This window comes from Mustela putorius, unplaced genomic scaffold (assembly GCF_011764305.1).
Source record: "Mustela putorius furo isolate JIRA1106 unplaced genomic scaffold, ASM1176430v1.1 tig00003863_pilon_pilon_pilon, whole genome shotgun sequence".
Classification (NCBI taxonomy): Eukaryota; Metazoa; Chordata; class Mammalia; order Carnivora; family Mustelidae; genus Mustela; species Mustela putorius.
This window is the reverse complement of record NW_025422015.1, coordinates 25,604,177-25,626,152: the sequence shown is the minus strand read 5'-3', so window position 1 is coordinate 25,626,152 and position 21,976 is coordinate 25,604,177. Positions and strand designations below refer to the sequence as shown.

Sequence of the window (21,976 nt, the reverse complement as noted above, 5' to 3'; positions counted from 1 at the left end):
TTATTGATTTTGTTTTTCAATAGAACTGTTAAAGATTACAATCCTCAGATAGGCAGAATGTGGGCAGATGCTCATATGCTCACACACAGTTCTGCCAAGATATTTTTACATCTTTTTGCACATAAAACAAAATGAAGACATGTGTTATAGATGCATGCTACTGATAACCCCCCCGAAGAAGGGAGTTTATTGTATGCTCATTTCCTGGATGAAGTATTAAAACAATTCTACCTAGAAAAAAGAACAGCACTTCCAAAATAAAAGAGATTTGCTTCTGAGGAAACTTATCAAACATTCCTAATTACCAAGACCCATTGAGACGGCAGTTTGGGTCATCATATCCAAATGTCATCCCTGCTAGTTCTAATTCAATACAAACTTCTTGTCACATCTACTGGTTAAGCATCAAAATACAAAATGCTGCAACAGCTTATGCTCTGTTGATGTTCATTCATCTACTGTGCATCAGAAAGGCTCATTTCAAATATGGCATGAAAGAAAGAAAAGTAAGCAAAAAACAAACTCGGAGGAGACTTGAAATAAACTGCCTCAAGAAAAATGCTAAAAAGGAAAAACTACAAAATCATAGCCTTACCTTGGGAGACTTAAGCAGACCCACAGCCCTGTTTTCTGCTAAGGTGAACGGGGTTAGCTTTGTTTCCTCCACTGAGGGATGTTTGGGAGGGCGAGGTGGGGGGTGGGAAAAAGAGCCTTCATATCTTCGCATCATGTAATACTGTTCTTCGGTGATCTCTTCAACCAGACTCCTGACTAGAACTGATCCTGTGTCCCCAGAAAAACTATTAACTAGCTGGACAGTCATATTTAAGCGGCTGACAGGAATTTCCCAGCACTCCTTGGGGCTGGCAAAGTCACTTATGAGTAGACAAGAGTCTGTGATAGCTTCCTCCAGCCTCAGTCCTGGTGTAGCAGCCAAAATGTCTTCTTCAATGGAAAGATCTCTCACAGATACCTTCACGTTGAAGGGCAAGTGGAACTGTGCACAGAGCTCAGAAATCTGGTACTGTTTCTTATCGTGAATCACCTCTACGAAACCTCCTTCCATGTACAAAGGGAGCAGTGTTGCCTCATAAGATTTTTTGAGGATTTTTTCACAGGCCAGAACATTCACCACTTTTTTGATTCCCTCACAAAGGACTTCAGTCGTCTGTGAGTGATGCACTAGAAACTGGTCCCCGACAGATACGGATGATAGCTCATGATGAGGGGGATAAAAAGCCTTGGTGGCCACCACGTGGAGAGGCTCCTTTTCACTCTTTGCTATCTCAAGGTCATAGGCAGTTGGGAACTCCCGAGGTCGCCGCTTGAATTTGCCTTTATAACTAGTGGGGATCAAGAAGTGCCTTTTAGGAAAATTGCTTCGAATTTCTGAAGCTAAGATTCTCGATGCCTGGTACTTTTTGTGGATCACAATGGTTTTCCCAGGCTGTAAAGTGCTTCTGGGCAGCTCGTTTCCCTGAGGTGCCTCTATGACTTCAGCCACTATGGGGAACTCTTTACTGGTCATTTCAAAGAGATCTTGTGTAGATAACAGCTGAAGAAACCAGTTGGCATCATAACTGTCAGTAATGTCTTTGACTTCAACATCTAAACTGGGGAGGATGCGAACTATATCCTTTCGGACTGAAAGAAAAAAAAAAAGATTATGACATTTTGTCCATCAAAGTGTTGCTCTGAGATGGTATTAGAATCCTTACTGGCATCATAGATAAATTCCACTTGAAAAAAAAATCAGAGACTCATGATGTAACACTTCTTATGTGTGACTTTCATTTTTTCAGATTTTAAAATGAAGTAGATCGTATGTAAAATCAATTCCCATAAGCTCACTGCTCAGCTTACAAAAGAGATATTAACTTGTTCCTTCCTTAGAGCCCTATGAAGCTTATCAAAATTTCATCTGCCTCACTATAACCTAAGGATAACTATTTTCCTGATTCTAGAGTTAATCATTCTCCTGTTTTTAAAATAGTTTTGTCTCACATAACATAGATAAATATAGGTGCATATTTATAAGTATATATCTGTGTGTATATATATCTTTTTCAGAAGGTTTATAACATCATTCGAAGTCATGCTCTTGAGCTCCAGCCATAATATATGAAATTATCTTAAAAGAAATTTTCACTACTTTGAATAAGACCCTTCCTGCATAAGGCCCAAGACAAACATTCTTCATGCAAAATTCTGTTCCCTTGCAGAACAACACTGCAAGATCATGGGATACAAGGTACTTAAGACTAACATATGGAAGTCAACAACAAGATGCATGCTTTTCCAATGTGGAAGTTATTCTTTCTCTGCTGATGCTCCATTAACCTGGATAGAAAAGGAGAGTCACAGAGAAGCACGGAGAAGCCATTCAGGAGCCTTAGGTAAGCTGGTGGGTACTTACCAATGTATTCTTTGCCTAATGTGGCACTGAGGACTCTAATAAACCTCAAATTCTTTCTAAGCACCCACTATCCTAGGAAGTCTTTGTTGGAGACGAGAGAGACACTTAAAATATTGCCCTAAAATTATTTATCTGCTCTCCATGCACTCTCTCACCTAGATTGTTAGAATGGTCTTGAATTAGAAATAAAGTTACTATTAACAGAGTTGTATAATGGTTTATATTGTCCTGACAGTTTCCTACCATGTAATGTTTTATAGCGTTTTCACAATCCACTGTTGTTTCCCAATATCTCCAGCCACATTTCTATCAATACACTTTCTTCCTTGCATGCTTTTGAAAACAAATAATTTGGAAGATTTTGAAAACAGAATTTCCTCTTTAAAAGCATTACCTATGTTATTATGTTTTATATTTTAACTTTATGCAGCATCTGGAAACTATAACTTTATAAGTAGTGTTATATTATTTGCACATGCTGTGTAACAGAGTTCCTGAAGGCATAACATGAAAAAGCATTATTTTATATTCTTGAATAGAGAACAGAAAAAAAGGGAAAAAAAATCAATGGTTGTCTAAAGGATGAAAATCTATAAAAATGCTTCATTAAAAAAAATAAAAAGACTCAAAGAACACTTCTTACCTTCATCAATTCATTGTAAAAAGTTTAGCATACCCAAACTTTAAAAAAAATATTTTATTCATTTATTTGACACAGAGAGAGAGAGAGGGAGGGAGAGAGAAAGAGAGCACAAGTAGGGGGAGCAGCAGAGGGAGAAGCAGGCTTCCCTATGCAGGATTTGATCCCAGGACGCTGGGATTATGACCAAAGGCAGACACTTAACCAACTAAGCAACCCAGGTCCTCCATATACTCAAAGTTTTAAGATTATTGCCACAGGGGGCACCTGGGTGGCTCAGTGGGTTAAGCTTCTGCCTTCAGCTCAGGTCATGATCTCAGGATCCTGGGATCGAGTCCCGCATCGGGCTCCCTGCTCGGCAGGGAGCCTGCTTCCCCTCTCCCTCTGCTGCTCCCCAAACTTGTGCTCTCTCTCCTTCTCTCACTCTCTGTCAAATAAATAAATTCTTAAAAAAAAAAAAAAAAGATTATTGCCACAGGCTTCCCTGAATCTGAAGGTAATTTTTAAAACTCTAAGATCTCAGCAAGTTGGATAGAAATTAATGAGGTCTAAAAATTGTAGCACTAGCATTAGGTAAGCATCATAGTCTCATGCCATTTCTCAAGTTGAGGGAATAGTGAAACATTGGTAGAACAGATGTCATTAAGGACTTTCTGCAGGCTCTGAACTGATCCATCAGAACATAGGGACCCTAATGTAGCCTAGGTCCAAACTATATTTGGGCACTACAGGTATCGTGGGTATAAGAATCTATGGTTATTTTGTTGACCAACATATCCCAGCGTCTCAAATAGCGCCTGGTATATAGTAGGTACTCAATAAATGAATTGAATAAATGAAAAACTATTGTCAGAACAATATCCTTGACTGAGCATTAAAGGATGTGATCTGTTAAATAAGTAGAGTTCCACATAAAATTTCCTTGGGAAAAAAATTTTGTACCACTAATACTCCTGCTATATGTCATAGAAGGTATTATATATATATATCAGTTAAAACATGCCCCTGCAGGTTGTAGTTTATCTTATTCAATGGCTTTTTCTGTGCAATAAGTATTTTTACTTTTACTATTTAATTTCTGTAGAACAATAATCTAGTATTTTAAGGTATAAAAATAATAACAATGAATGTGCCTTAGTAGAAGATTCAATAAGGAACAATAGTACATGCATTGAAAAATCAACAACTCGTCTTTGATCCATCAGAGAATTGAGATTACAGGGCAAACCATCGCTCCCAAAATGAGATAAATAGGTTAATACACACTTACTGCTTATTGGCAGCAGAAGCCTCCACTGGATTCAACAACTAGTAAGAACACTTTAAGAGTAATTGACTACTTGCTGGAGACAAAGCCTAGACAAGTTTAAGAGATAAAACTTCTGGGGTCCATGTTTAGGGGGATTCCCACCCCCACTTTCATATTTATTCCCAAGAGACCCACCAGGTTCTCAGGGTGAAGATAGAGAAAAATCCCTTCATGCTTCTAGCAGAATAATAGAAAAAGTCACAGCATTCAGTTTTCCTTAAAAAAAGGTCTGCCCTCAAGGAAAACTATTTTACCACAGCCTAACCAACTTGGGTTTTACCAGAGTTGAACTGATGTAGGGGAAGGGAAATACCCAATTATTATCTCTTCTATCTTTCCACATGGGGAAGGGAAATACCCACCTCCAGCCCCCACTTGCCATATTCTATCTCATCTAAGGAAGCATGGGGAAGAAAGCTGAGAAGCACTTGTGAGGGTCATAGGGCACAGTGCCATGAAAAGACTCAGACCTAAATACAGGATTATAGAATGCATCTCTTCCCCTATACCTTACTAACCATATCAACAAGACTCCTGTATAATAACAGGGGATTATAACTGAAGCATTTATATTTCTGTTTAAGAAGTGGTCTCTAGGGGTTCCTGGGTTGTTCAGTGGGTTAAGACTCTGCCTTCAGCTCAGGCCATGATCTCAGGGTCCTGGGATCGAGCCCTGCATCGGGCTCTTTGCTCAGGAGGAAGCCTGCTTCCCCTCTCTCTCTCTGCTTGTTCTTCTGCCTGCTTGTGATCTCTGTCTGTCATATAAATAAATAAAAGCTTAAAAAAAAAAAAGTGGTCTGTAGGGAAAAACAACAGGGAGACAAAAAACAAGGACTCTGAATAAAATTTTAGCCTCTAACATCTATAGATACAGAAAACAGTAAACACTGACTAACTCACAGCTAGATAAACATAAAACCTCATATTAAAGGCTTATTTGCATCAGTTTCTTTTATCTGATACATTGTGTCTGCTTTAAACAAAAAATTACAAAGTCTAGTAAAAGAAAAAGAAAAACAGTGTTGTCTGAAGAGACAAAGCTAAACTCAGATATGCAGAGATTTTGGAATTTCCAGACTGGGAATTCAGAATATGATTAATATGCTAAGAGCTCTAATGGAAGAAAATGGCAGAAAAGATGCTGTAATGTAAGCAGAGAGATGGAAACTTTTGTAAAGAATTGAAAGGAAATGCTCGGTATTAAAAAAACATACTAACAGATATGGAGAATGACTTTGATGGGTTCATCACTAGACTAGACATGGCTAAGGAAAGAAATCAGTGAACTTAAAGATACATCAAGATATATTAATAGAAAATTCCCTAACTGAAAATTAAAAGAAAAAGAATGGGGGAAAAAAAAAGGAACAGAATATCTAAGCACTGTGCGGTAACTACAAAAGGTAGAACATGCACACCATAGTGATGCCAAAAGGAAAACAAGAGAGAAAGGAACAGAAACAATATCTGAAGTAATAATGGTGGAGAATTTTCCAAATTTGAGGAAGCTCAAGAACAGCAAGCATGATAATACCAGAAACCCTACACCTAGGCATATCATATTCAAACCATAGAAAATTTAAAAAAAAAAAAAAAAGGAGAAAACCTGAAGAAGCCCTAAGAAAAGAAAATCTTACCTCTAGAAGAAGAAGGATAGAAACTAGATTGTACTTCTCTTCAGAAAGCATTCAAGCAAGAAGAGAGTAAGTGGCATACTTAAAAGTGTTTAAAGAAAAGGAACCCACCAACTTAATATTCTATCTCCAGCAAAATTATCCTTTAAAAGTGAAGGATGGCAGAATATGACAGCCCAAAATAAATTACTTTGGCATCAAGATTATTTTGAGTTAAAGGCACTTTATAAAACAGCAGGTGCAAGAAGGTATTCTAATCTCTCCTTTTCTTCCTGAAAACAGGAGACAAAACTCCGATGTGAAAAATGCCTTCCTTTTACCAAGAGAGAAGAAACATCCTTCCACAAAGAGTTAAAGCCAAGTGAATTCTGTCCAAACAGACCTTGTTAAACTAACTCTTATCTTCTTTTAGTCTCCCCACAATACTTAGTCTAGTTACTTCTCCACAGTTGCCTCTTTCATTCAAACCAATATAAAAGCATGTAGATTTTGCCTTTTCGGGAGTCTTCACTCCCTTTTGAGGGCTCCCCTTTCACATAAAACATGTAAATCTATCTGCTTTTCTCTATTTAATCTGTCTAAGTAAATTTAATTCTCAGGCCTAGTCAAAAAGCCATAAGAGATTATTGTTTCTACATATATTTTTTTTAAAACAAGTTTTGTCAATTCCAGCCCTGTAGTTTCTCTCAACTGCTAGTTCCTCCAACATTATTATCTAATAATAATAATTCTTTTATTTGTTGGAAATTTTCACTCTCTAAGTTTGATTTCTTTGTCATTTACTTTCCAAGATTATACTTATATTTTTCTTAAAAGTGTTTTCATATCTGATTGCTCAGTGAATCGTTTTGTTTATATTTTTGTATCACATTATGCTTTTTATAGTGATTATTAGATGTATTAATAATTTCCAAACTTTGCATTATTCTAGGCTTTTAAATTAAGATTTTCTTTATAGTTCATCCATTTGGTCTCAATTTTCTTTATGAATATTCTGTGAATTATCTTTTTTTCCCATTTATTCAGCTTTATTTCAACTTAAGAGAATATACCAGCAATTTCATTTTCTTAGATAGTTTTTCCCTGGTTCTATTGTTGTTTGTATTTATGAATAGAGAAAGTGCCTTTTGGGTTGCTCTCTAACATTTGTAGCAGAAAAAAAAAAAAAACCATCACGATCTTCACTCAGAAATTAAGAGTCATTTAAAATGAATATACTTATATTTACTATGGGCTTATTTATAATAGTTTTCCTTTCATATTTTTATTTAATTTATAAAAGCTATGAGACGTGACTACCCATTTTCTTATCCTGGATGACACACGTCGACAAGGTTCTCCACTGATGTTTGTGATGGTTATTATCTATCAACTTGACTGGGCTTTAGTACCCAGTCACTTAATCAAACACTATTCTAGGTGTTTCTGCAAAGGTATTTTGCAGATGTGGTTAACATCTAAATCAGTTGACTTTGGGTGAATGATGTTACACTTGATAACATAGGTGAGTCTCATCTAATCATTTGAAGGCTTTAAGAGCAAATATTGGAGTTTCCCAGAGAAGAAAAAATGTTGCCTCAAATTCGAGCATCAACTTCTGCCTGAGTTTACAGCCTGCCAATCTGTCCTATGAACGTTGAACTTAATAGCCCTCATAATTATATGTCAAGTCCTTAAAATTAATTAATATGTAATTTTGTTTATATTATACAATATAATTATATATAATGTAATAAATATTTTCTGTTTTTCTGGAGAACACTGGTAAAATATTTACAGTTGGTAGAATAAGAATAAATAAATACACATATAAATTGTACCTTATACTGCTTACTGTTTGATATTTCTACTATCAATAAGATTACTTGCCTAAAGGAAGAAAATGAAAAGGAAGTGGACTAAAGTATTCATTGGTTCTAAATATCATGTTAAGTCACAATATTTTCATAGGCACATTAAGAAAAGCATCACTAATAAAAATTGAACCTGTTATACAAATATAAACAATACAACTTTGGTGCCCTGAAGTGAATGTTCTTTCTCCTTAGCTATTAAATTCATAAATATGTTATCATAATAAATCATATCTGAATATAGTGAGGCAGGAAACTTTTCTTGTTACCTAAATAGGAACTTTGTACTATGCAGTATGTGTGCATACAAAAACAGATATTTTAGTTGCTTCATTAATTCATGTATTCGATTTTTTTTTCATGTATTCAATTTTTTTAAAGATTTTCATTTATTTGACAGAGAAAGAGAGATCACAAGTAGGCAGAGAGAGAGAGGGAAGCAGGCTCCCTGCTGAGCCCAGAGCTCCATGCAGGGTTTGATCCTAGGACCCCAAGATCATGATCTGGGCTGAAGGCAGAGGCCTTAACCCACTGAGCCACCCAGGCGCCCGTCATGTATTCAATTTATTCAATATTGAACATTTACTTATCTCATGCATTGAGAATATAAAAATAAATACATAAGAAACTCACTCTGATATGCTAATAAATTACTGAAAATTATCTTTTAATAAAAATATTGTTTATAAATTGTACTTCTCTTTTAACAAAATTAGCAACCAGTTCTCTCAAGATTATTGTAGGTCCAGGAAAAGTTTTGGGCTGTGACTAGTTTAAGTAAGTAGTGAGTTGATAGGTGAAATATGTGTCTTTCCAACCCCCTCTTTTTTTTTTTTTTAAGATTTTTAATTTATTTGCTTGATGGAGAGAGACAGTGAAAGAGGGAACACAAGCAGGTGGAGTGGGAGAGGGGAAGCAGGCTTCTTGCCCTGCAGAGAGCCCAATGTGGGGCTCGATCATAGGACCCCAGGACCATGACCCCAGTCGAAGGCAGATGCCTAACGACGGAGCCACCCACGCACCCCCCCCAACCCTTTTTTCTCTCAAATTTAGCATAAGGGCAAAAAGAAGAAAGAGAAAGAAAAAAGAGAATAAGATTCAGTAAATCTAAAAGACATCTACAACCCTTACATGGAATGAAGGTAGAGCACAAATGGCAGAAGGGTCAAAAATTAGGCAGAAAAGAAAAAGGAAAGCCTATGTTCCTAAGAAGCCATAGTACAATGGAAAGCTTGTCCCATGAGATTTCAAAAAGGCTCATAAATTGGAGACATAAGGCTCCAATGACCTGTGAATGAGAATGTAGAGGGCAAAGGGGCTATCTGAATGTCTGATGCGTGGTTAACTCCAGGTCTCCAACTTTATTCTGGGGAAGACAAGTGGTCATGCCTATGACTTCTCTCTTTGCAGGAAGCAGTTGATGCAGTGTCATAGAATCTGGAAGCTAGGCACAGGCAATCAGGGAAGTAACAGGGGGACTGAGAGCAAAGGAGTTAAGTCTAACCCTATGGGGAAATGGTGAAACCCTCAGCAACTTCCCCACTCAGCTACAGAAGTTTCAGAAGGCCCACAAGGTATCAGAAAGATTCTTCTCAGATGAAACTGAGCAAGTCCTAGAGGAAAGGCTTAGAGCCTGAACTTAGGGAATGCTCTGAGAACAAAAGCTGGCAAAATGAAACCTAAAATTCAGAAACAAAGGGCTATTATGTAAACATGCCTCACTTGTAAATTAAAAAAAAAAATAGTGTCCCACATATAAATATGAACAAATGGCCAATAAGCACCAGGCATTGAGGAAAAGAGTTAATAAGAGTGACACAGAGCAAAACTTCTTTTTTTCCTTTTAGGGGGAGGGAGAGAGAGAATCTTAAGTGGGCTCTATGCCAAGCATGGACCCTGACTCAAGGCTCTGACGACCCTGAAATCATGACCTGAGCTGAAATTTAAGAGTGGGACACTTAACCCACTGAGCCATCCAGGCGTCCCAAACAGGCAGATAAAATGCAAGGAACAAAGCAAACTTTAAGAAACTGTAAAATTGTCTCAGAGAGATAAGATATTGCATTCTTAAAACAAGAACACAGTAACATTTAAAAAATGATGTAAGAAATAACTCTTGGAAATTAAAAATATGATAGCTGAAATTAAAAATTCATTAAAACAGTTGGAAATGTAGTTAAGAAATTTTCCCTGAAGGTAAACCAAAGACAAGAAAGATGTAAAATAGGGAAGAAAATAGTCCTAGATCAGAATGGGAACTTCAACAAAAGATCAGAAGTTACAGAAAGAGAAAAGAGAAAAAAAAAGTTGAAAGGACACTATCAAAGAAATTATCTAAGAAATGAAATATCTGAGTTTCCAGACTAAAAACTGCCATCACAGTGAAAGAACAGGACCACCCAGATGGTTTTAAAGGGAAATCCCAAGACAACCTTATCATGGATTAAATGTTTTCATCCCTCAGTATAAACATATTGAAACCCTACTCCCCCAACCCCTACCCCCGCCCCCAGGAAAAAAGAAAAAGAAACCCTACTCCCCAGTGCAATGGTATTAAGAGGTGGGGTCTTTGGGAGGTGACTAGAATTTGATGAGGTTGCTAGGGTGGAGTCTTCATGAAGGGGATGAGTGTTCTTCAAATCCTATATAAAGTCAATGCCTTGAAAAATTGCACTACCTTTACCTTATTTGGAGAAGGGGTTGGGATTATGGACATTGGAAATTCAAATGTAAATACAAAAAACGCAGAAACAAAATATTTAAAGCAGTTGCCTCAAAATAGCAGAACGTGGGGAAAATTTGGGAATGGTCAAGGGATCACTTTGTTATAAATCCTTTTACCACTATTTGACTTTTTTGACTTTGATAAATATTGAGATTATTTTTTAAAATAAAATGAAAGAAAGAAGTCATCTCAGGAGGGCACCTGGGTAGCTCAGTGGGTTAAGCCTCTGCCTTTGGCTCAGATTGTGATCTCAAAAGTCCTGGGATCGAGCCCCACATTGGGGCTCTCTGCTCAGTGGGGAGCCTGCTTCCCCACCTCTCTCTGTCTGCTTCTCTGCCTACTTATGATCTCTCTCTGTCAAATAAACAAATAAAATCTTAAAAAAAATTAAGAAGTCACCTCAGAATACTAAACAACCAATGCTTTTTAGTTGTGGTTTTTTTGGTTTTTGTGGGTTTTTTTGCTATTTATTTATCACGTATTATTCAAAATTCAGATACTGCTTTTCTGATACCACCTTTCTGTTTGTGTGATTCCAACCTTCATTTTATAAATGAGTTGCTATGTCATATATCTAAGCAAAAACTGTACCCTTAAATTTTGGAAGGCATTGACGTTTTTACCTAAAACGAAATGCAGCTTTTTCGATTCTTGAAATTTTCATCAGGAGAAAAGTAATTATCAATCTGTACATCAAAACATAAGACGATTAAGAAGTTTTAACAAGCAAGATTTCTGATTTTTAGTGACAACTTTAAATAGATGAGTCAGTTTTTCATTTGTAAATATTATGTATTCCATTTGCCACATTAACATGAATTTTATCTTCCAATGAAAGACACAAACAGATCTTACTATGACTTACATGAGACTAGTAGTTAAAGGTCCTGGGTGGTTATTTATATCTATTTTCCGAAGAGACAGAATGTCTTACAAATCATGAAATGTATAGTGAGAGTTAAGAGGGACTTCAGGCCTATAATGGGAATTATGACCAAGAGTTTCCAGGAACTAATATTTCATGTAAACATGCCCTGCTACTTTTTTATGATGCCTAAATTTTCACATCAATAACATATTAAACACCTAACACCAGGAGTAGAATATGTTATATTCCTTCTTTTCTTTATTTACTTACTATGTTCTCTTTTCAGCAAATCAATATTTCAAAGCTTCCCATAGTTCTCAGTCTTTTTCATCTTGCTTTTACCCCTAAGGTTTCTCTAAAATTTTCTATCCCTGCCTCAGACCTATTCTTTTTCTTGTCACTTGAGAAAGGGAGGACTTGAGACAAGAGGGTTTTCAAATATGTCTGAACTCCAGGCCATCGGAAAGTAACTTAGCAAGCAATATGCTGTTGACTTCAAGGCAAGTTTGAATCTTTAATATAAGATAGAATAATGTAAAACAAGACCACAATTGATTTTTTAAAAAATAGTCTAGATTTTATATTTAGAAGAAAAATGCCTACAACAGTAATTTTTAAAATTGGATTTTTTGTGTTGGGACACCTGTCCTCTATTTCCAGAGAATATTCTGTAGTCAGTACACATGCAAAGCAGTACCATAACAGCATCTGTCCTGAAATTGCTATACAAAAAGAACTAATGTCTAAAATAATCCCTAAAAAAGTAAAGATCCAAAAGAAATCAAAATTTGATTTAAATACCATTAAAGAATGGAAATTAGACTAAAATATTTTGAAAAGGATGCTAGCTTAACCAAAGGCCTTCTTCTGGGGCCTTGGTTAGCATGAAACCATACCTAAGTCCATCTAAACAGTTGTGTTAATATGTCCTGTTCATTTGTCAATATTTATATTTAGTAAACTGTATCATCATCCAACTAGTAGATCAAGTCAGCAGCCTACAGATCAGATTGACTTCTTTCCTCCTTCCAACAGACCTCCAAATCTTGTTGGTTGTACTTCTTAAATACCAATTTGGAACAAGTGTCCTGCTGATATCACTATTGTGCTAACCCCTCAATACCCTGCCATACACCTAATGGCCTCCTTATATTCCTCTGTCCTGTCCCTTCCACTGAAACCTTTATTAATTTGCCCTTTGGATCCCTTAACATGTATGTCAAGACTCTCCATGACTGATTCCACTACCCAGTTGCATGTTTTGATATTTGTCTCAACCTATCCTCTCTTTTCTCACACCAGCTATACTGAAGCTCCAATATCTTGCTTACTTGCTCTCCTAGAAATTGCTATTACTTCCTTCAATGCTGTCTCCTCTTTCTTTGCCTCCTACTCATCTTCCAGGTCTTAGTTTAAATGCCTTTTCCTCAGAGAAGGCTTTGTTGATCTCTAATCTAAATTCACAAAATGCAGTAGCTACCTTATTTACATGCTTAGGTTCTGAGTTGGCCTACATTTGCAGCTGTTTGATAGGAGATGCCAATGGTTTTTAAAAATTAACAAATTTTAAAATGAGAAAATGTTATATACATTTTTTATGAAAAGTGAGGAAAACTCAATTATCAATTTCAATTACACATCTTGGGACAGCTAACAAAACATTAATGTGAGGTCTAAAATTTGCTGTGACATCCATTTTTTGTCATATTAAAAAATGATCATGCTGTGGCCTCAATTTTTTGCAGTATTAAAATATAATCACTACTTGAATGGAATTCCTTCCTTGTACCTTTAATTCAGATGAATTAATTAATTTCTGGCTAAATCACTTACATGTAACAAAATTTAACATGTAGTTCTAAAACGACCCAAAGATTCGCAACAGTTTTTTCATATTTATGTAAGTGACCAACAACCAACAATATTTATAGGAGCAGAGATAATTAGAATTTGACATATCCAAGGAATAACCTTTGACTAAACATTTTTACATACTGCTTTTTTTTCCTCAAGTGTTATACACAGTACCTTAATACAATCTTATTCCATTCTTAAAACTACTCTAAGAGGTAGGCAAAAGAGATATCATCATCCCCTCTGCAAAGTCACAGTTTAAATGGCTCACCCGAAGTCATCAACTATTAAATTACTGACCCAGGGTCAGAATCCAGGACTTCTGACTACCTACATAACTCTTTGCTCCATGGTTGCCCACTTAGTGCCATGATCTTGAAAATTCAAAGTATTAATTCCTTTGGGATGGTCTCTCCAGCTATTCCTATTTTTAAATACAAATAATCCTATAAATATTATATATTAAAATACACTTATATGTGAATTAATTTGTCACATCATTTTCCCTTGAGCCAGAGGGACTCTTAGCTAGTAAGATTTATGACCAGTGGTGGGTAGCTAGGGGGGGGGGGAAGCTATTACAAAAATAGCAGTAAGGGACATATTAAGGAAACTTTGCATCCTTATCACTTTGCTGACCACCTTCATACAAGAAAGGCTCTTTCTAGCCAAATATACTCTATCTTTAAAAGTAGCTCTTTTCTGACCATGTTTAACTGGCAGTGAAAGAAATGAATTAGTAGTTTAACCTGTCTGCACCTGCCAATTACTGTATTTACATTTTGATAGCACCACACAATTTAATATATATATATATGTATATATATATATATATATATATATTCAATTTGACCTTTGCACGAAATACACGGTTTATTTATTTACAGATGAGAATCTAACTCTCAGCGGTCTTACAGGACAAGTTGGGGACAGGGTCACATTCTTCAAACTAAAGTCTTCCTCCTTCCCAAACCCCACAGTGCTCACCCTCATAGAGCATCATTCTCAGTGGATACTTACATTTCATCACACCTTGAATCTCATAAACAGGCTTGAGAACCAGAGCACCATAAAAACCTTTAGGGAATGGATTTGTTAAGTCCCACTTATTTGAAAAACCAGTAAGCTTCACAGTTCGTGTTCTGTTCTTTGGGATCTTCCATTCAACAATCTCCTTTAGGGTATAAATATGTTCATCTTCACACTCATAGAATTCTCCTTCTTGTGACAAAGGCAAAGTAAATGAGTGATTCTGCTGATTCCTTACCACTCCACAGTTCACCATTACTTCTCCACTGATCTCTTCAACTGAGTTGAGCATGATTTGCTCACCATGTTTTACAATGAGATTGTCTAGCTTTAGATCCTTCTGATGATAGAAGCAAGGATGCCCTAGTCTACTTGATCCAATGTGAATGGTCCTTGTTATTTCTTCCATAGTAAGGTATGGAGTTTTATCAGCCACAATCTTAAAAAGACCTAAGAACAAAAGAATTATGTAAATTAAAGAGAATTCTTACAATGAAAGTTCTCATAAGAAATCCACAGTGAGAGAGTTATAAAACAAGTACAATGTAGCTTTTAAAAAGTAATGTATTTGTTTTAGTCCTGATTTTTTCAGGTCAAATTGTAATGTATTATTTGTAGGTTACTGGGTCATTGGATTCAGGCAACACCAATGGAAACGAGGGGAAAACACCTTGAAATAGAAAAGTCCTGTTCTTGGAAGTGGGAAATATGAATGAAATACTGACTGACTGTATCCCAATGACCTGTATAATCTTCAGCAAGACATTTAATCTCTTAAAATCACATTTTCTATTTTCAATGTTTAAATTGAGAGGACTGGATTAGATCGTTTCCCTAAGTATATTTTCTCGACATACAAAAAAATAAAAGATATTCCAGAAGAAAACTGTTTCATGGTCAAATTAACAATCACAGAGTTATATACTTGGAAGGAGACAGTGGTGATGATTATACAACCTTGTGAATGTACTTAATGACATTGAATTGTACATTTTTAAAAGTAAATTTTATGTTATATGTATTTACCTACATATTTCCAATTAAATACTTCTCAGAAACTCTAGATGCCTTGCAACTCCTAAGAAGAGAATATAACATGTAGAATTTTGAAAATTTAGTTGTAAACTCTTGGGGAATCATCCATTAATAAATGATAATATACCCTGATATATTGGTGCTCCATGTAACTCTCCTTTAAAAAATGTCAGTTTAGGCAGCTGCCCTTGATTGAATACTCTTGGGGGTATATCATTCTTTTCATTGCTTCTCTAACTTTGCCATAGTTTCACTATTGGAAATTTTTTCTTCTAATACTATTGGGATAATCACTGATACAGTGTTAATTTTTACTGTTTAAGATATAGCTTTTGAGGCTTGCATGTTTAATTCTCCTCTTTCAATTATGTTTATTTTATGGGCACATCTGCTTTGTGGCATTTTCAGAAATGACTTTATTGAAGAGGTTTTAATAAATTCCAGAGAAAATAAGAACAAAGAAGAAAAGTAGGTAATTGCTCTCTTAACACAAAAGTAAATGAATGACAGTATTATATCCTAGCAAGAATTAAGAAGATAGATTATCTTGCTAGATACTCATTAGACAATGAAACAATCTTACTAGAATTCAATATAGCTTGAAAAACCATTTATTAGTTTACTCAAAAAATATATTCCAATTAAATTTATCTACATATTAAATCATTATTAACAGATTATATTGTCTCATGTCTATTATGGGTTACTACACAAATGATCAGTTATTTTTGTAGCTAATCTTTGCCAAAACAAAAAAAGGATTTGGGTTATTTTTAGACATAAACATCCTGAAAAAGTCCAGTGATGCAATCCTGGCAAAAAGCAAGGTAGTATACGCAATATGTCCTGAAAAGCTTTAGAAATTTGACTAGGGTTCACTCACTGTATGGTGTGTTTTAAGACAGTGAAGCAAGGAAATATTTACTTTGAGAGAGCTTCTTATTTTATTAGATCTTGTATCAGGGAAAATCCAATAAGAGAATATTCTTGAACTCTGCTAATAAATGAATTTGTGTGTATGTGTGCATGTGCATACCTATGTTTTATCTCATTTGTCTGTATGTGAAGATTTGTTTCTAAGAGCCTACACTCATTATCAGGGTATATAAAATTGATCAGTTTTTGTGAAATGTTTTTTTAAAAAAGCTACCTAGAATCTCATAAATGGTAGAGGCACATAGTTTTATTCTTTTTCTAAATATATTGATGACATAAGTCATAGAAGAATTAATTCAGCATCTTCTTTCTTGGGGAATTGTGTTCACCTAAGGTAATAACAGACCTAAAATGTTACAAAGCAGAAAAACCTGAAATCCTAAGGGCCACCATTTATTTCAAGTTAATCAAATACTTCAGAGCTGTCTTGTTGGATGTCTCTATTGCAAGAAAAATCTATCTATGAACCTGTGTGTTTTTCCTTAGAAGATGATTAAGTATACAGTTTAACATACTAAGTGGTAGACATAGGACAATATCTTTGATTAACTTATTTCTTCTTCTACTATTGCCACCAATCCAGAGTTTATCCTTCTAAACAGCCATTTGATACTATACAAACTAATGTTCATATATATGAACATTCATATATATATATATATATGTGTGTGTGTGTGCATGTGTGTGTGTATACACACACATCTATTGAAAATTAACTGATGAGTGAATAGTCTTTAAGATCTTTTCTCTGAATCTTAAGTTTTTGAAAACATTATAATTTTAGCGAATTCTTAATGATCTGCCAATTTAATAGTAGTAACAACTGAAATTTGTATGGAAATTCACAAGATTGAAAATTTTTTTCATGCATCATTTATCCTGACAATGATCTTTTAAGGACAATATAACAAATGTTATCACTGAAGGATCTAAAATGGTCACGATTTTCATTGCCATGGCTCTAGGATCTCAAATCAGACCTTTGGCATCCAAGTTTTATGTTCTTACCACCATACTAGGCTGTCTCCCCATCCTGCACATAACTCACAAGGACATTGCTCAGGAAAACATGTTTGTTCTCGTTCACAAGATATGTATATGGATCTCATTACCCGTTCTCCCTTTGCATTTATCAGCCTTTCCAGAGCCTCCAGTGTAAGAACAAGAGTAATTTCCTGATTCATTGTGCATAATTTATGCTCATCAGATTTTTTTCTACCTTTTTAAAAATCTCATCAATTCCCACCCAAATAGGGAGTAATTTTAAAAATTAAAATTTCTAACTGTATATCACATTATTTTAAAATTATTTTTATTTTTAAACAATTTTTTTAAGTAGACTTCCTGTCCAATGTGGGGCTTGAACTTATGACTCAGAGATCAAGAGTTACATGCTCCACCAACTGAGCCAGCCAAGCACCCCGACAATATTCTTTAAAATATAAAACATAAGATCATCATGAAGATTTTACAATCATTTTCATAGGATAATATCTAGCCTGCCTTGCTTTCCTAGTTCCAACCAAAAATATTCCCTCCATCTCTGAGATAAGTGAACTTTGCCTACTAATTCTCTGAAAGTAATAGCCCAACACAGGGTAAATAATCAGTCTGTTTTGTAAAAGCTTGGATGTGTCCTAGTTGTTAATTGCTACATCCCCAATTCCAAATCCTATGGTTCCCTCTTCCTGGGAATATCCAAGAGATAAAAAGTAACATTCAGTAACAGTCATAAATCTTTTTCCCATTCACACAAAAACACTATTTATTTTGTTAAAGTTAAGCTCGATGATCTGTTGAGAGGTAAGTGGTAAGAGTCAAGTATGAAATACGTACACATTTTTCACATTGGATGACAGGATAAAAGCCATAGGCAATACCCCTAACTGAAATCTCACTATTCATAGAACATAATACAACTGTGCTATGACAGAGGAGAGGAATCAGGCAACACCTAAGAATGCCAAGGACAAAACAGTAGCACCAGATTGTTGTTGTATACAGTAATATACCTATGTTATGTACAAAGTTACATGCATTGACTCACTGGAATCCTTGAGTCCCCACTAACCAGATGTTTAAGAGGTAGAAAAGGGAATTGACAGGACAGTGGTGTTTATATGTGCTTAGCTGAAAGGATAAAAAGCAATATATATTGCCACATGTGAGAAAGGCCTCAAAAGACTGCATACAGACATGTAAATTTTATTATTCACATTTTACACATACATCATCAAAATGATCACAATACTGTAATTGAGGAGAAAGAAAGGTAACCAAAGAAGTGAAAGACCTATACTCTGAAAATTATCAAATGCTGATAAGAGAAATTCAAGATGATACAGAAAAGATGGAAAGATGTCCCATGCTCATGGGTTGGAAGAACAATTATTGTGAAAATGTCTATACTACCCAAAGCAATCTACACATTTAATGCAATCCCTATCAAAATACCAATGTGCATTTATCACAGAACTAGAACAAACAATCCTAAAATTTGCATGGAGCAATAAAAGACCTCAAATAGCCAAAGCAGCCTTGAAAAAGAAAAGCAAAACTGTAGGTATTACAATTCTAGACTTCAAGTTATATTACAAAGCAGTAATAATTAAAACAATATCATACTGGCATAAAAATAGATACATAGATCAATGAAACAAAACAGAAAACCCAGAAATAAAGTCCACAGTTATATGGTCAATTAATCTTCAATGAAAGAGGAATGAATATACAATGGAAAAAAGACAGTCTCTTCAACAAATGGTGTTAGGAAAACTGGACAGCAACATGCAGAAGAATGAAACTTGACCACTTTCTTTCACCATACACAAAAATAAACTCAAAATGGATTAAAGACTTAAAAGTGAGACTTGACACCGTAAAAACCCTTGACAAGTGTACAGGCAGTAACGTCTCTGACATTGGCTATACCAATGTTTGTCTAGGTATGTCTCCTAAAATAAAAGCAAAAATAAACTATTGGAATTACATCAATAGAAGAAGTTTCTGCACAGCAGAGTAAATAATCAACATACCTTAAAGGCAAACTACTGAATGGGAGAAAATATGTGCAAATGACATATCTGATAAAGGGTTAGTATCTAAAATACATTAAAAAAAAAAACTTAAACAACTCAGCACCCAAAGTACAAATAATCCAGTTAAAAATAGTCAGAAGACATGAATTGACACTTGTCCAAAGAAAACATACAGATGGTCAAAACACACATGAAAAGATACTCAATATCACTCATCATCAGGGAAATGCAAATCAAAACTACAATAAGCTGTCACACTTGTCAGAATGGCTTAAATTAAAAACACAAGAAACAAAAGTGTTGGGAGGATGTGGAGAAAGAGGAACTTTCTTTCATTGTTGATGGGAATGCAAACCGGTGCATCCACTGTGGAAGACTATATGGACATTCCTCAAAAATAAAAAAATGGAACTACCTTATGATCCAGGAATTGCACTACTGGGTATTCACCTCAAAAATACAAAAATACTCATTCAAAGGCATCCCTATGTTTACATGCATTTACATGCATCCCTATGTTTATAGCACTATTTACAATAGCCAAATTATGGAAGCAGCCCAAGTGTCCACTGATAGATGAGCAGATAAAGAAGGTGTGGTATGTGCGTGTGTATGTGTGTGTGTGCACGTACACACACACACACACACATATGTTATTCAGCCCTAAAAAAGTGAAATCTTGCCATTTGCAGCAACATGGATAGAGCTAGAGAGTATAAGGCTAAGCAAAATAAGTCATCCAGAGAAAGACAAATACCATACGATTTCATTTATATGTGGAATTTAAGAAACAAAACATATGAGTAAAGGAACAAAGAGAGAAAGAGACAGATATCATAAAACAGACTCTAAACTATAGAGAACAAACTGATTGTTAGCAGAGGGGAGGTCAGTGGGGCAATGAGGAAAAAGGCTGATGGAGATTGAACAGTACACTTACTATGATAAAAAAAAACTAAAAAATAGTGAAAAAACAAAAATAGGATTATTAAAATATGCATCTTAGAATATGCTGGAAATGTATATGTATATTTATCAAAATTGCAGTGTGAGGTAGCTACAAATAAAATACATATATTTCACAGATAAAAGGATATGAAAGTTTGAAAAGATGCCATAAATCCTCTATCTCTCCATGGCTCACAAGATACATAGTAGGTTTTTTTGTCTCTAAAGTTCAAGGGCTTAATCACAGTTACACATTTCAATCTTCCATTATTATTATAAATTATAAACTGTTTGTCTAGCCTTTCATTAGCTAACGAAGAGGGTTCCTTCCTTTTAGGTGCAGAAAATCTTTGAGCTTTTTAAATCAAGCAACATAAGAAAATGGACTTTCCTGATATTTAAGATGTTGATTGGCACTAGTTTCATCTGTCCATGTGTCAGATGGGCAGGCACCTGGAGATGCAGGTGAGGCCTCTGAGAGAGGTGTGGGGACTACACAAAGTGGGGAGTTGACAGGGCTGCCTCACGGGCTCATGTACTTCCAGTGTGTGGCAGGTCGTGCGGCCATATTTAAGTAGGTTTTCAGAATACATTATCATAGTTTTTAAATAAAGTAATTCAGACAAAATTGATAAATGCCTTTAAGCATTACCTGCCAAGAACCCATGTATTGAAAATAACAATATAACACAGGTGAGCAACAAAGAAATGAAAGAGTTGATTGACATTTCTACTCTCACTCAAAACTTTTCTTCAGCCATATTATGAGGTAAAACAAGGATACGATAGTCTAATGATACATAAAAAGTGGCTGAAACTTCTTTAACGTCTCAAAGTTATCAAAAAGCAGGTTCATTTCCATGATCATCACAAAGAAATTTGCCTTTAAGTTGGAAGTAAAGATATATATGTCAAAGATGCACACACAATTTTGAATAAATACATAGATATTTGAGATGCATGTTCAAAAATTTCTAATTAACTAAGCTATATGAAGAAGAAGATTTGGAGATAAATCAAACCACTACACATTTGATTATGTGTCTTCCTCTCTGTCAATGATGCAAAGTGCATCTCACTTATTTTTGTGGTTGTGTGCTTCCGCTTCTTTAAAAATTGTAACTGCACTCTCTCCTGCAATCAAATTCTTAACATCCTTGTTATTTTAAATGTATCTAAATAGATTTCCATTTCTCATGCCTCCTGTGGCTTTTCTATCATTTTGTCATGTTTTCAAGACATTTTTTAGGTCAGCATATCCTACAAAAACTACCTTTTTCGAGACTACCCCAAATCCAACATTTCCATGAGAAACTCTAGGTCAAGCATCTTTGATCAACTTCAAACTGAAATGGGGTGCATGAAATATCTTATCAAGGCAAAAAATCATAATCCTTGAGCAAAGTATTGAGATATATAATAATAGTAATAATAATAATAATAATGTCCAAATTGTGAGAAAGTGCTCCAGATTTCTCAAAATCAATTATGGGATTATTAAACATCTTCAACAAATGAATGACTCCAAAAATCTTCATAGAATAAGACAGAAGAGTCTTGATAGAACAGCAGAAACAAGAAATGTTAAGGAAAATTAAAGTTCATGATAAGAAAATTTGGCCTAATAATTTACTGAGTCTTTGGGAAGGCAGGAGTCATATCAAAGATGGCAACTGCATCTGTTAAATGTT

At 35.1% G+C, this 21,976-nt stretch overlaps 1 protein-coding gene across 2 annotated transcripts in view; it reads right to left on the bottom strand.

The window, feature by feature from the left end:
* Positions 1 to 21,976, bottom strand: part of THEMIS (thymocyte selection associated) — a 184,870-nt gene that overhangs the window by 86,962 nt on the left and 75,932 nt on the right. For both annotated transcript variants that reach the window (XM_004740174.3, XM_013063567.2), the window contains exons 3-4: positions 14,320 to 14,778; positions 596 to 1,644 (exon numbers count right to left, since the gene is read on the bottom strand). In XM_004740174.3, coding sequence (XP_004740231.1) covers positions 596 to 1,644; positions 14,320 to 14,778 — 1,508 coding nt within the window. The remainder of the gene's footprint in view (positions 1 to 595; positions 1,645 to 14,319; positions 14,779 to 21,976) is intronic.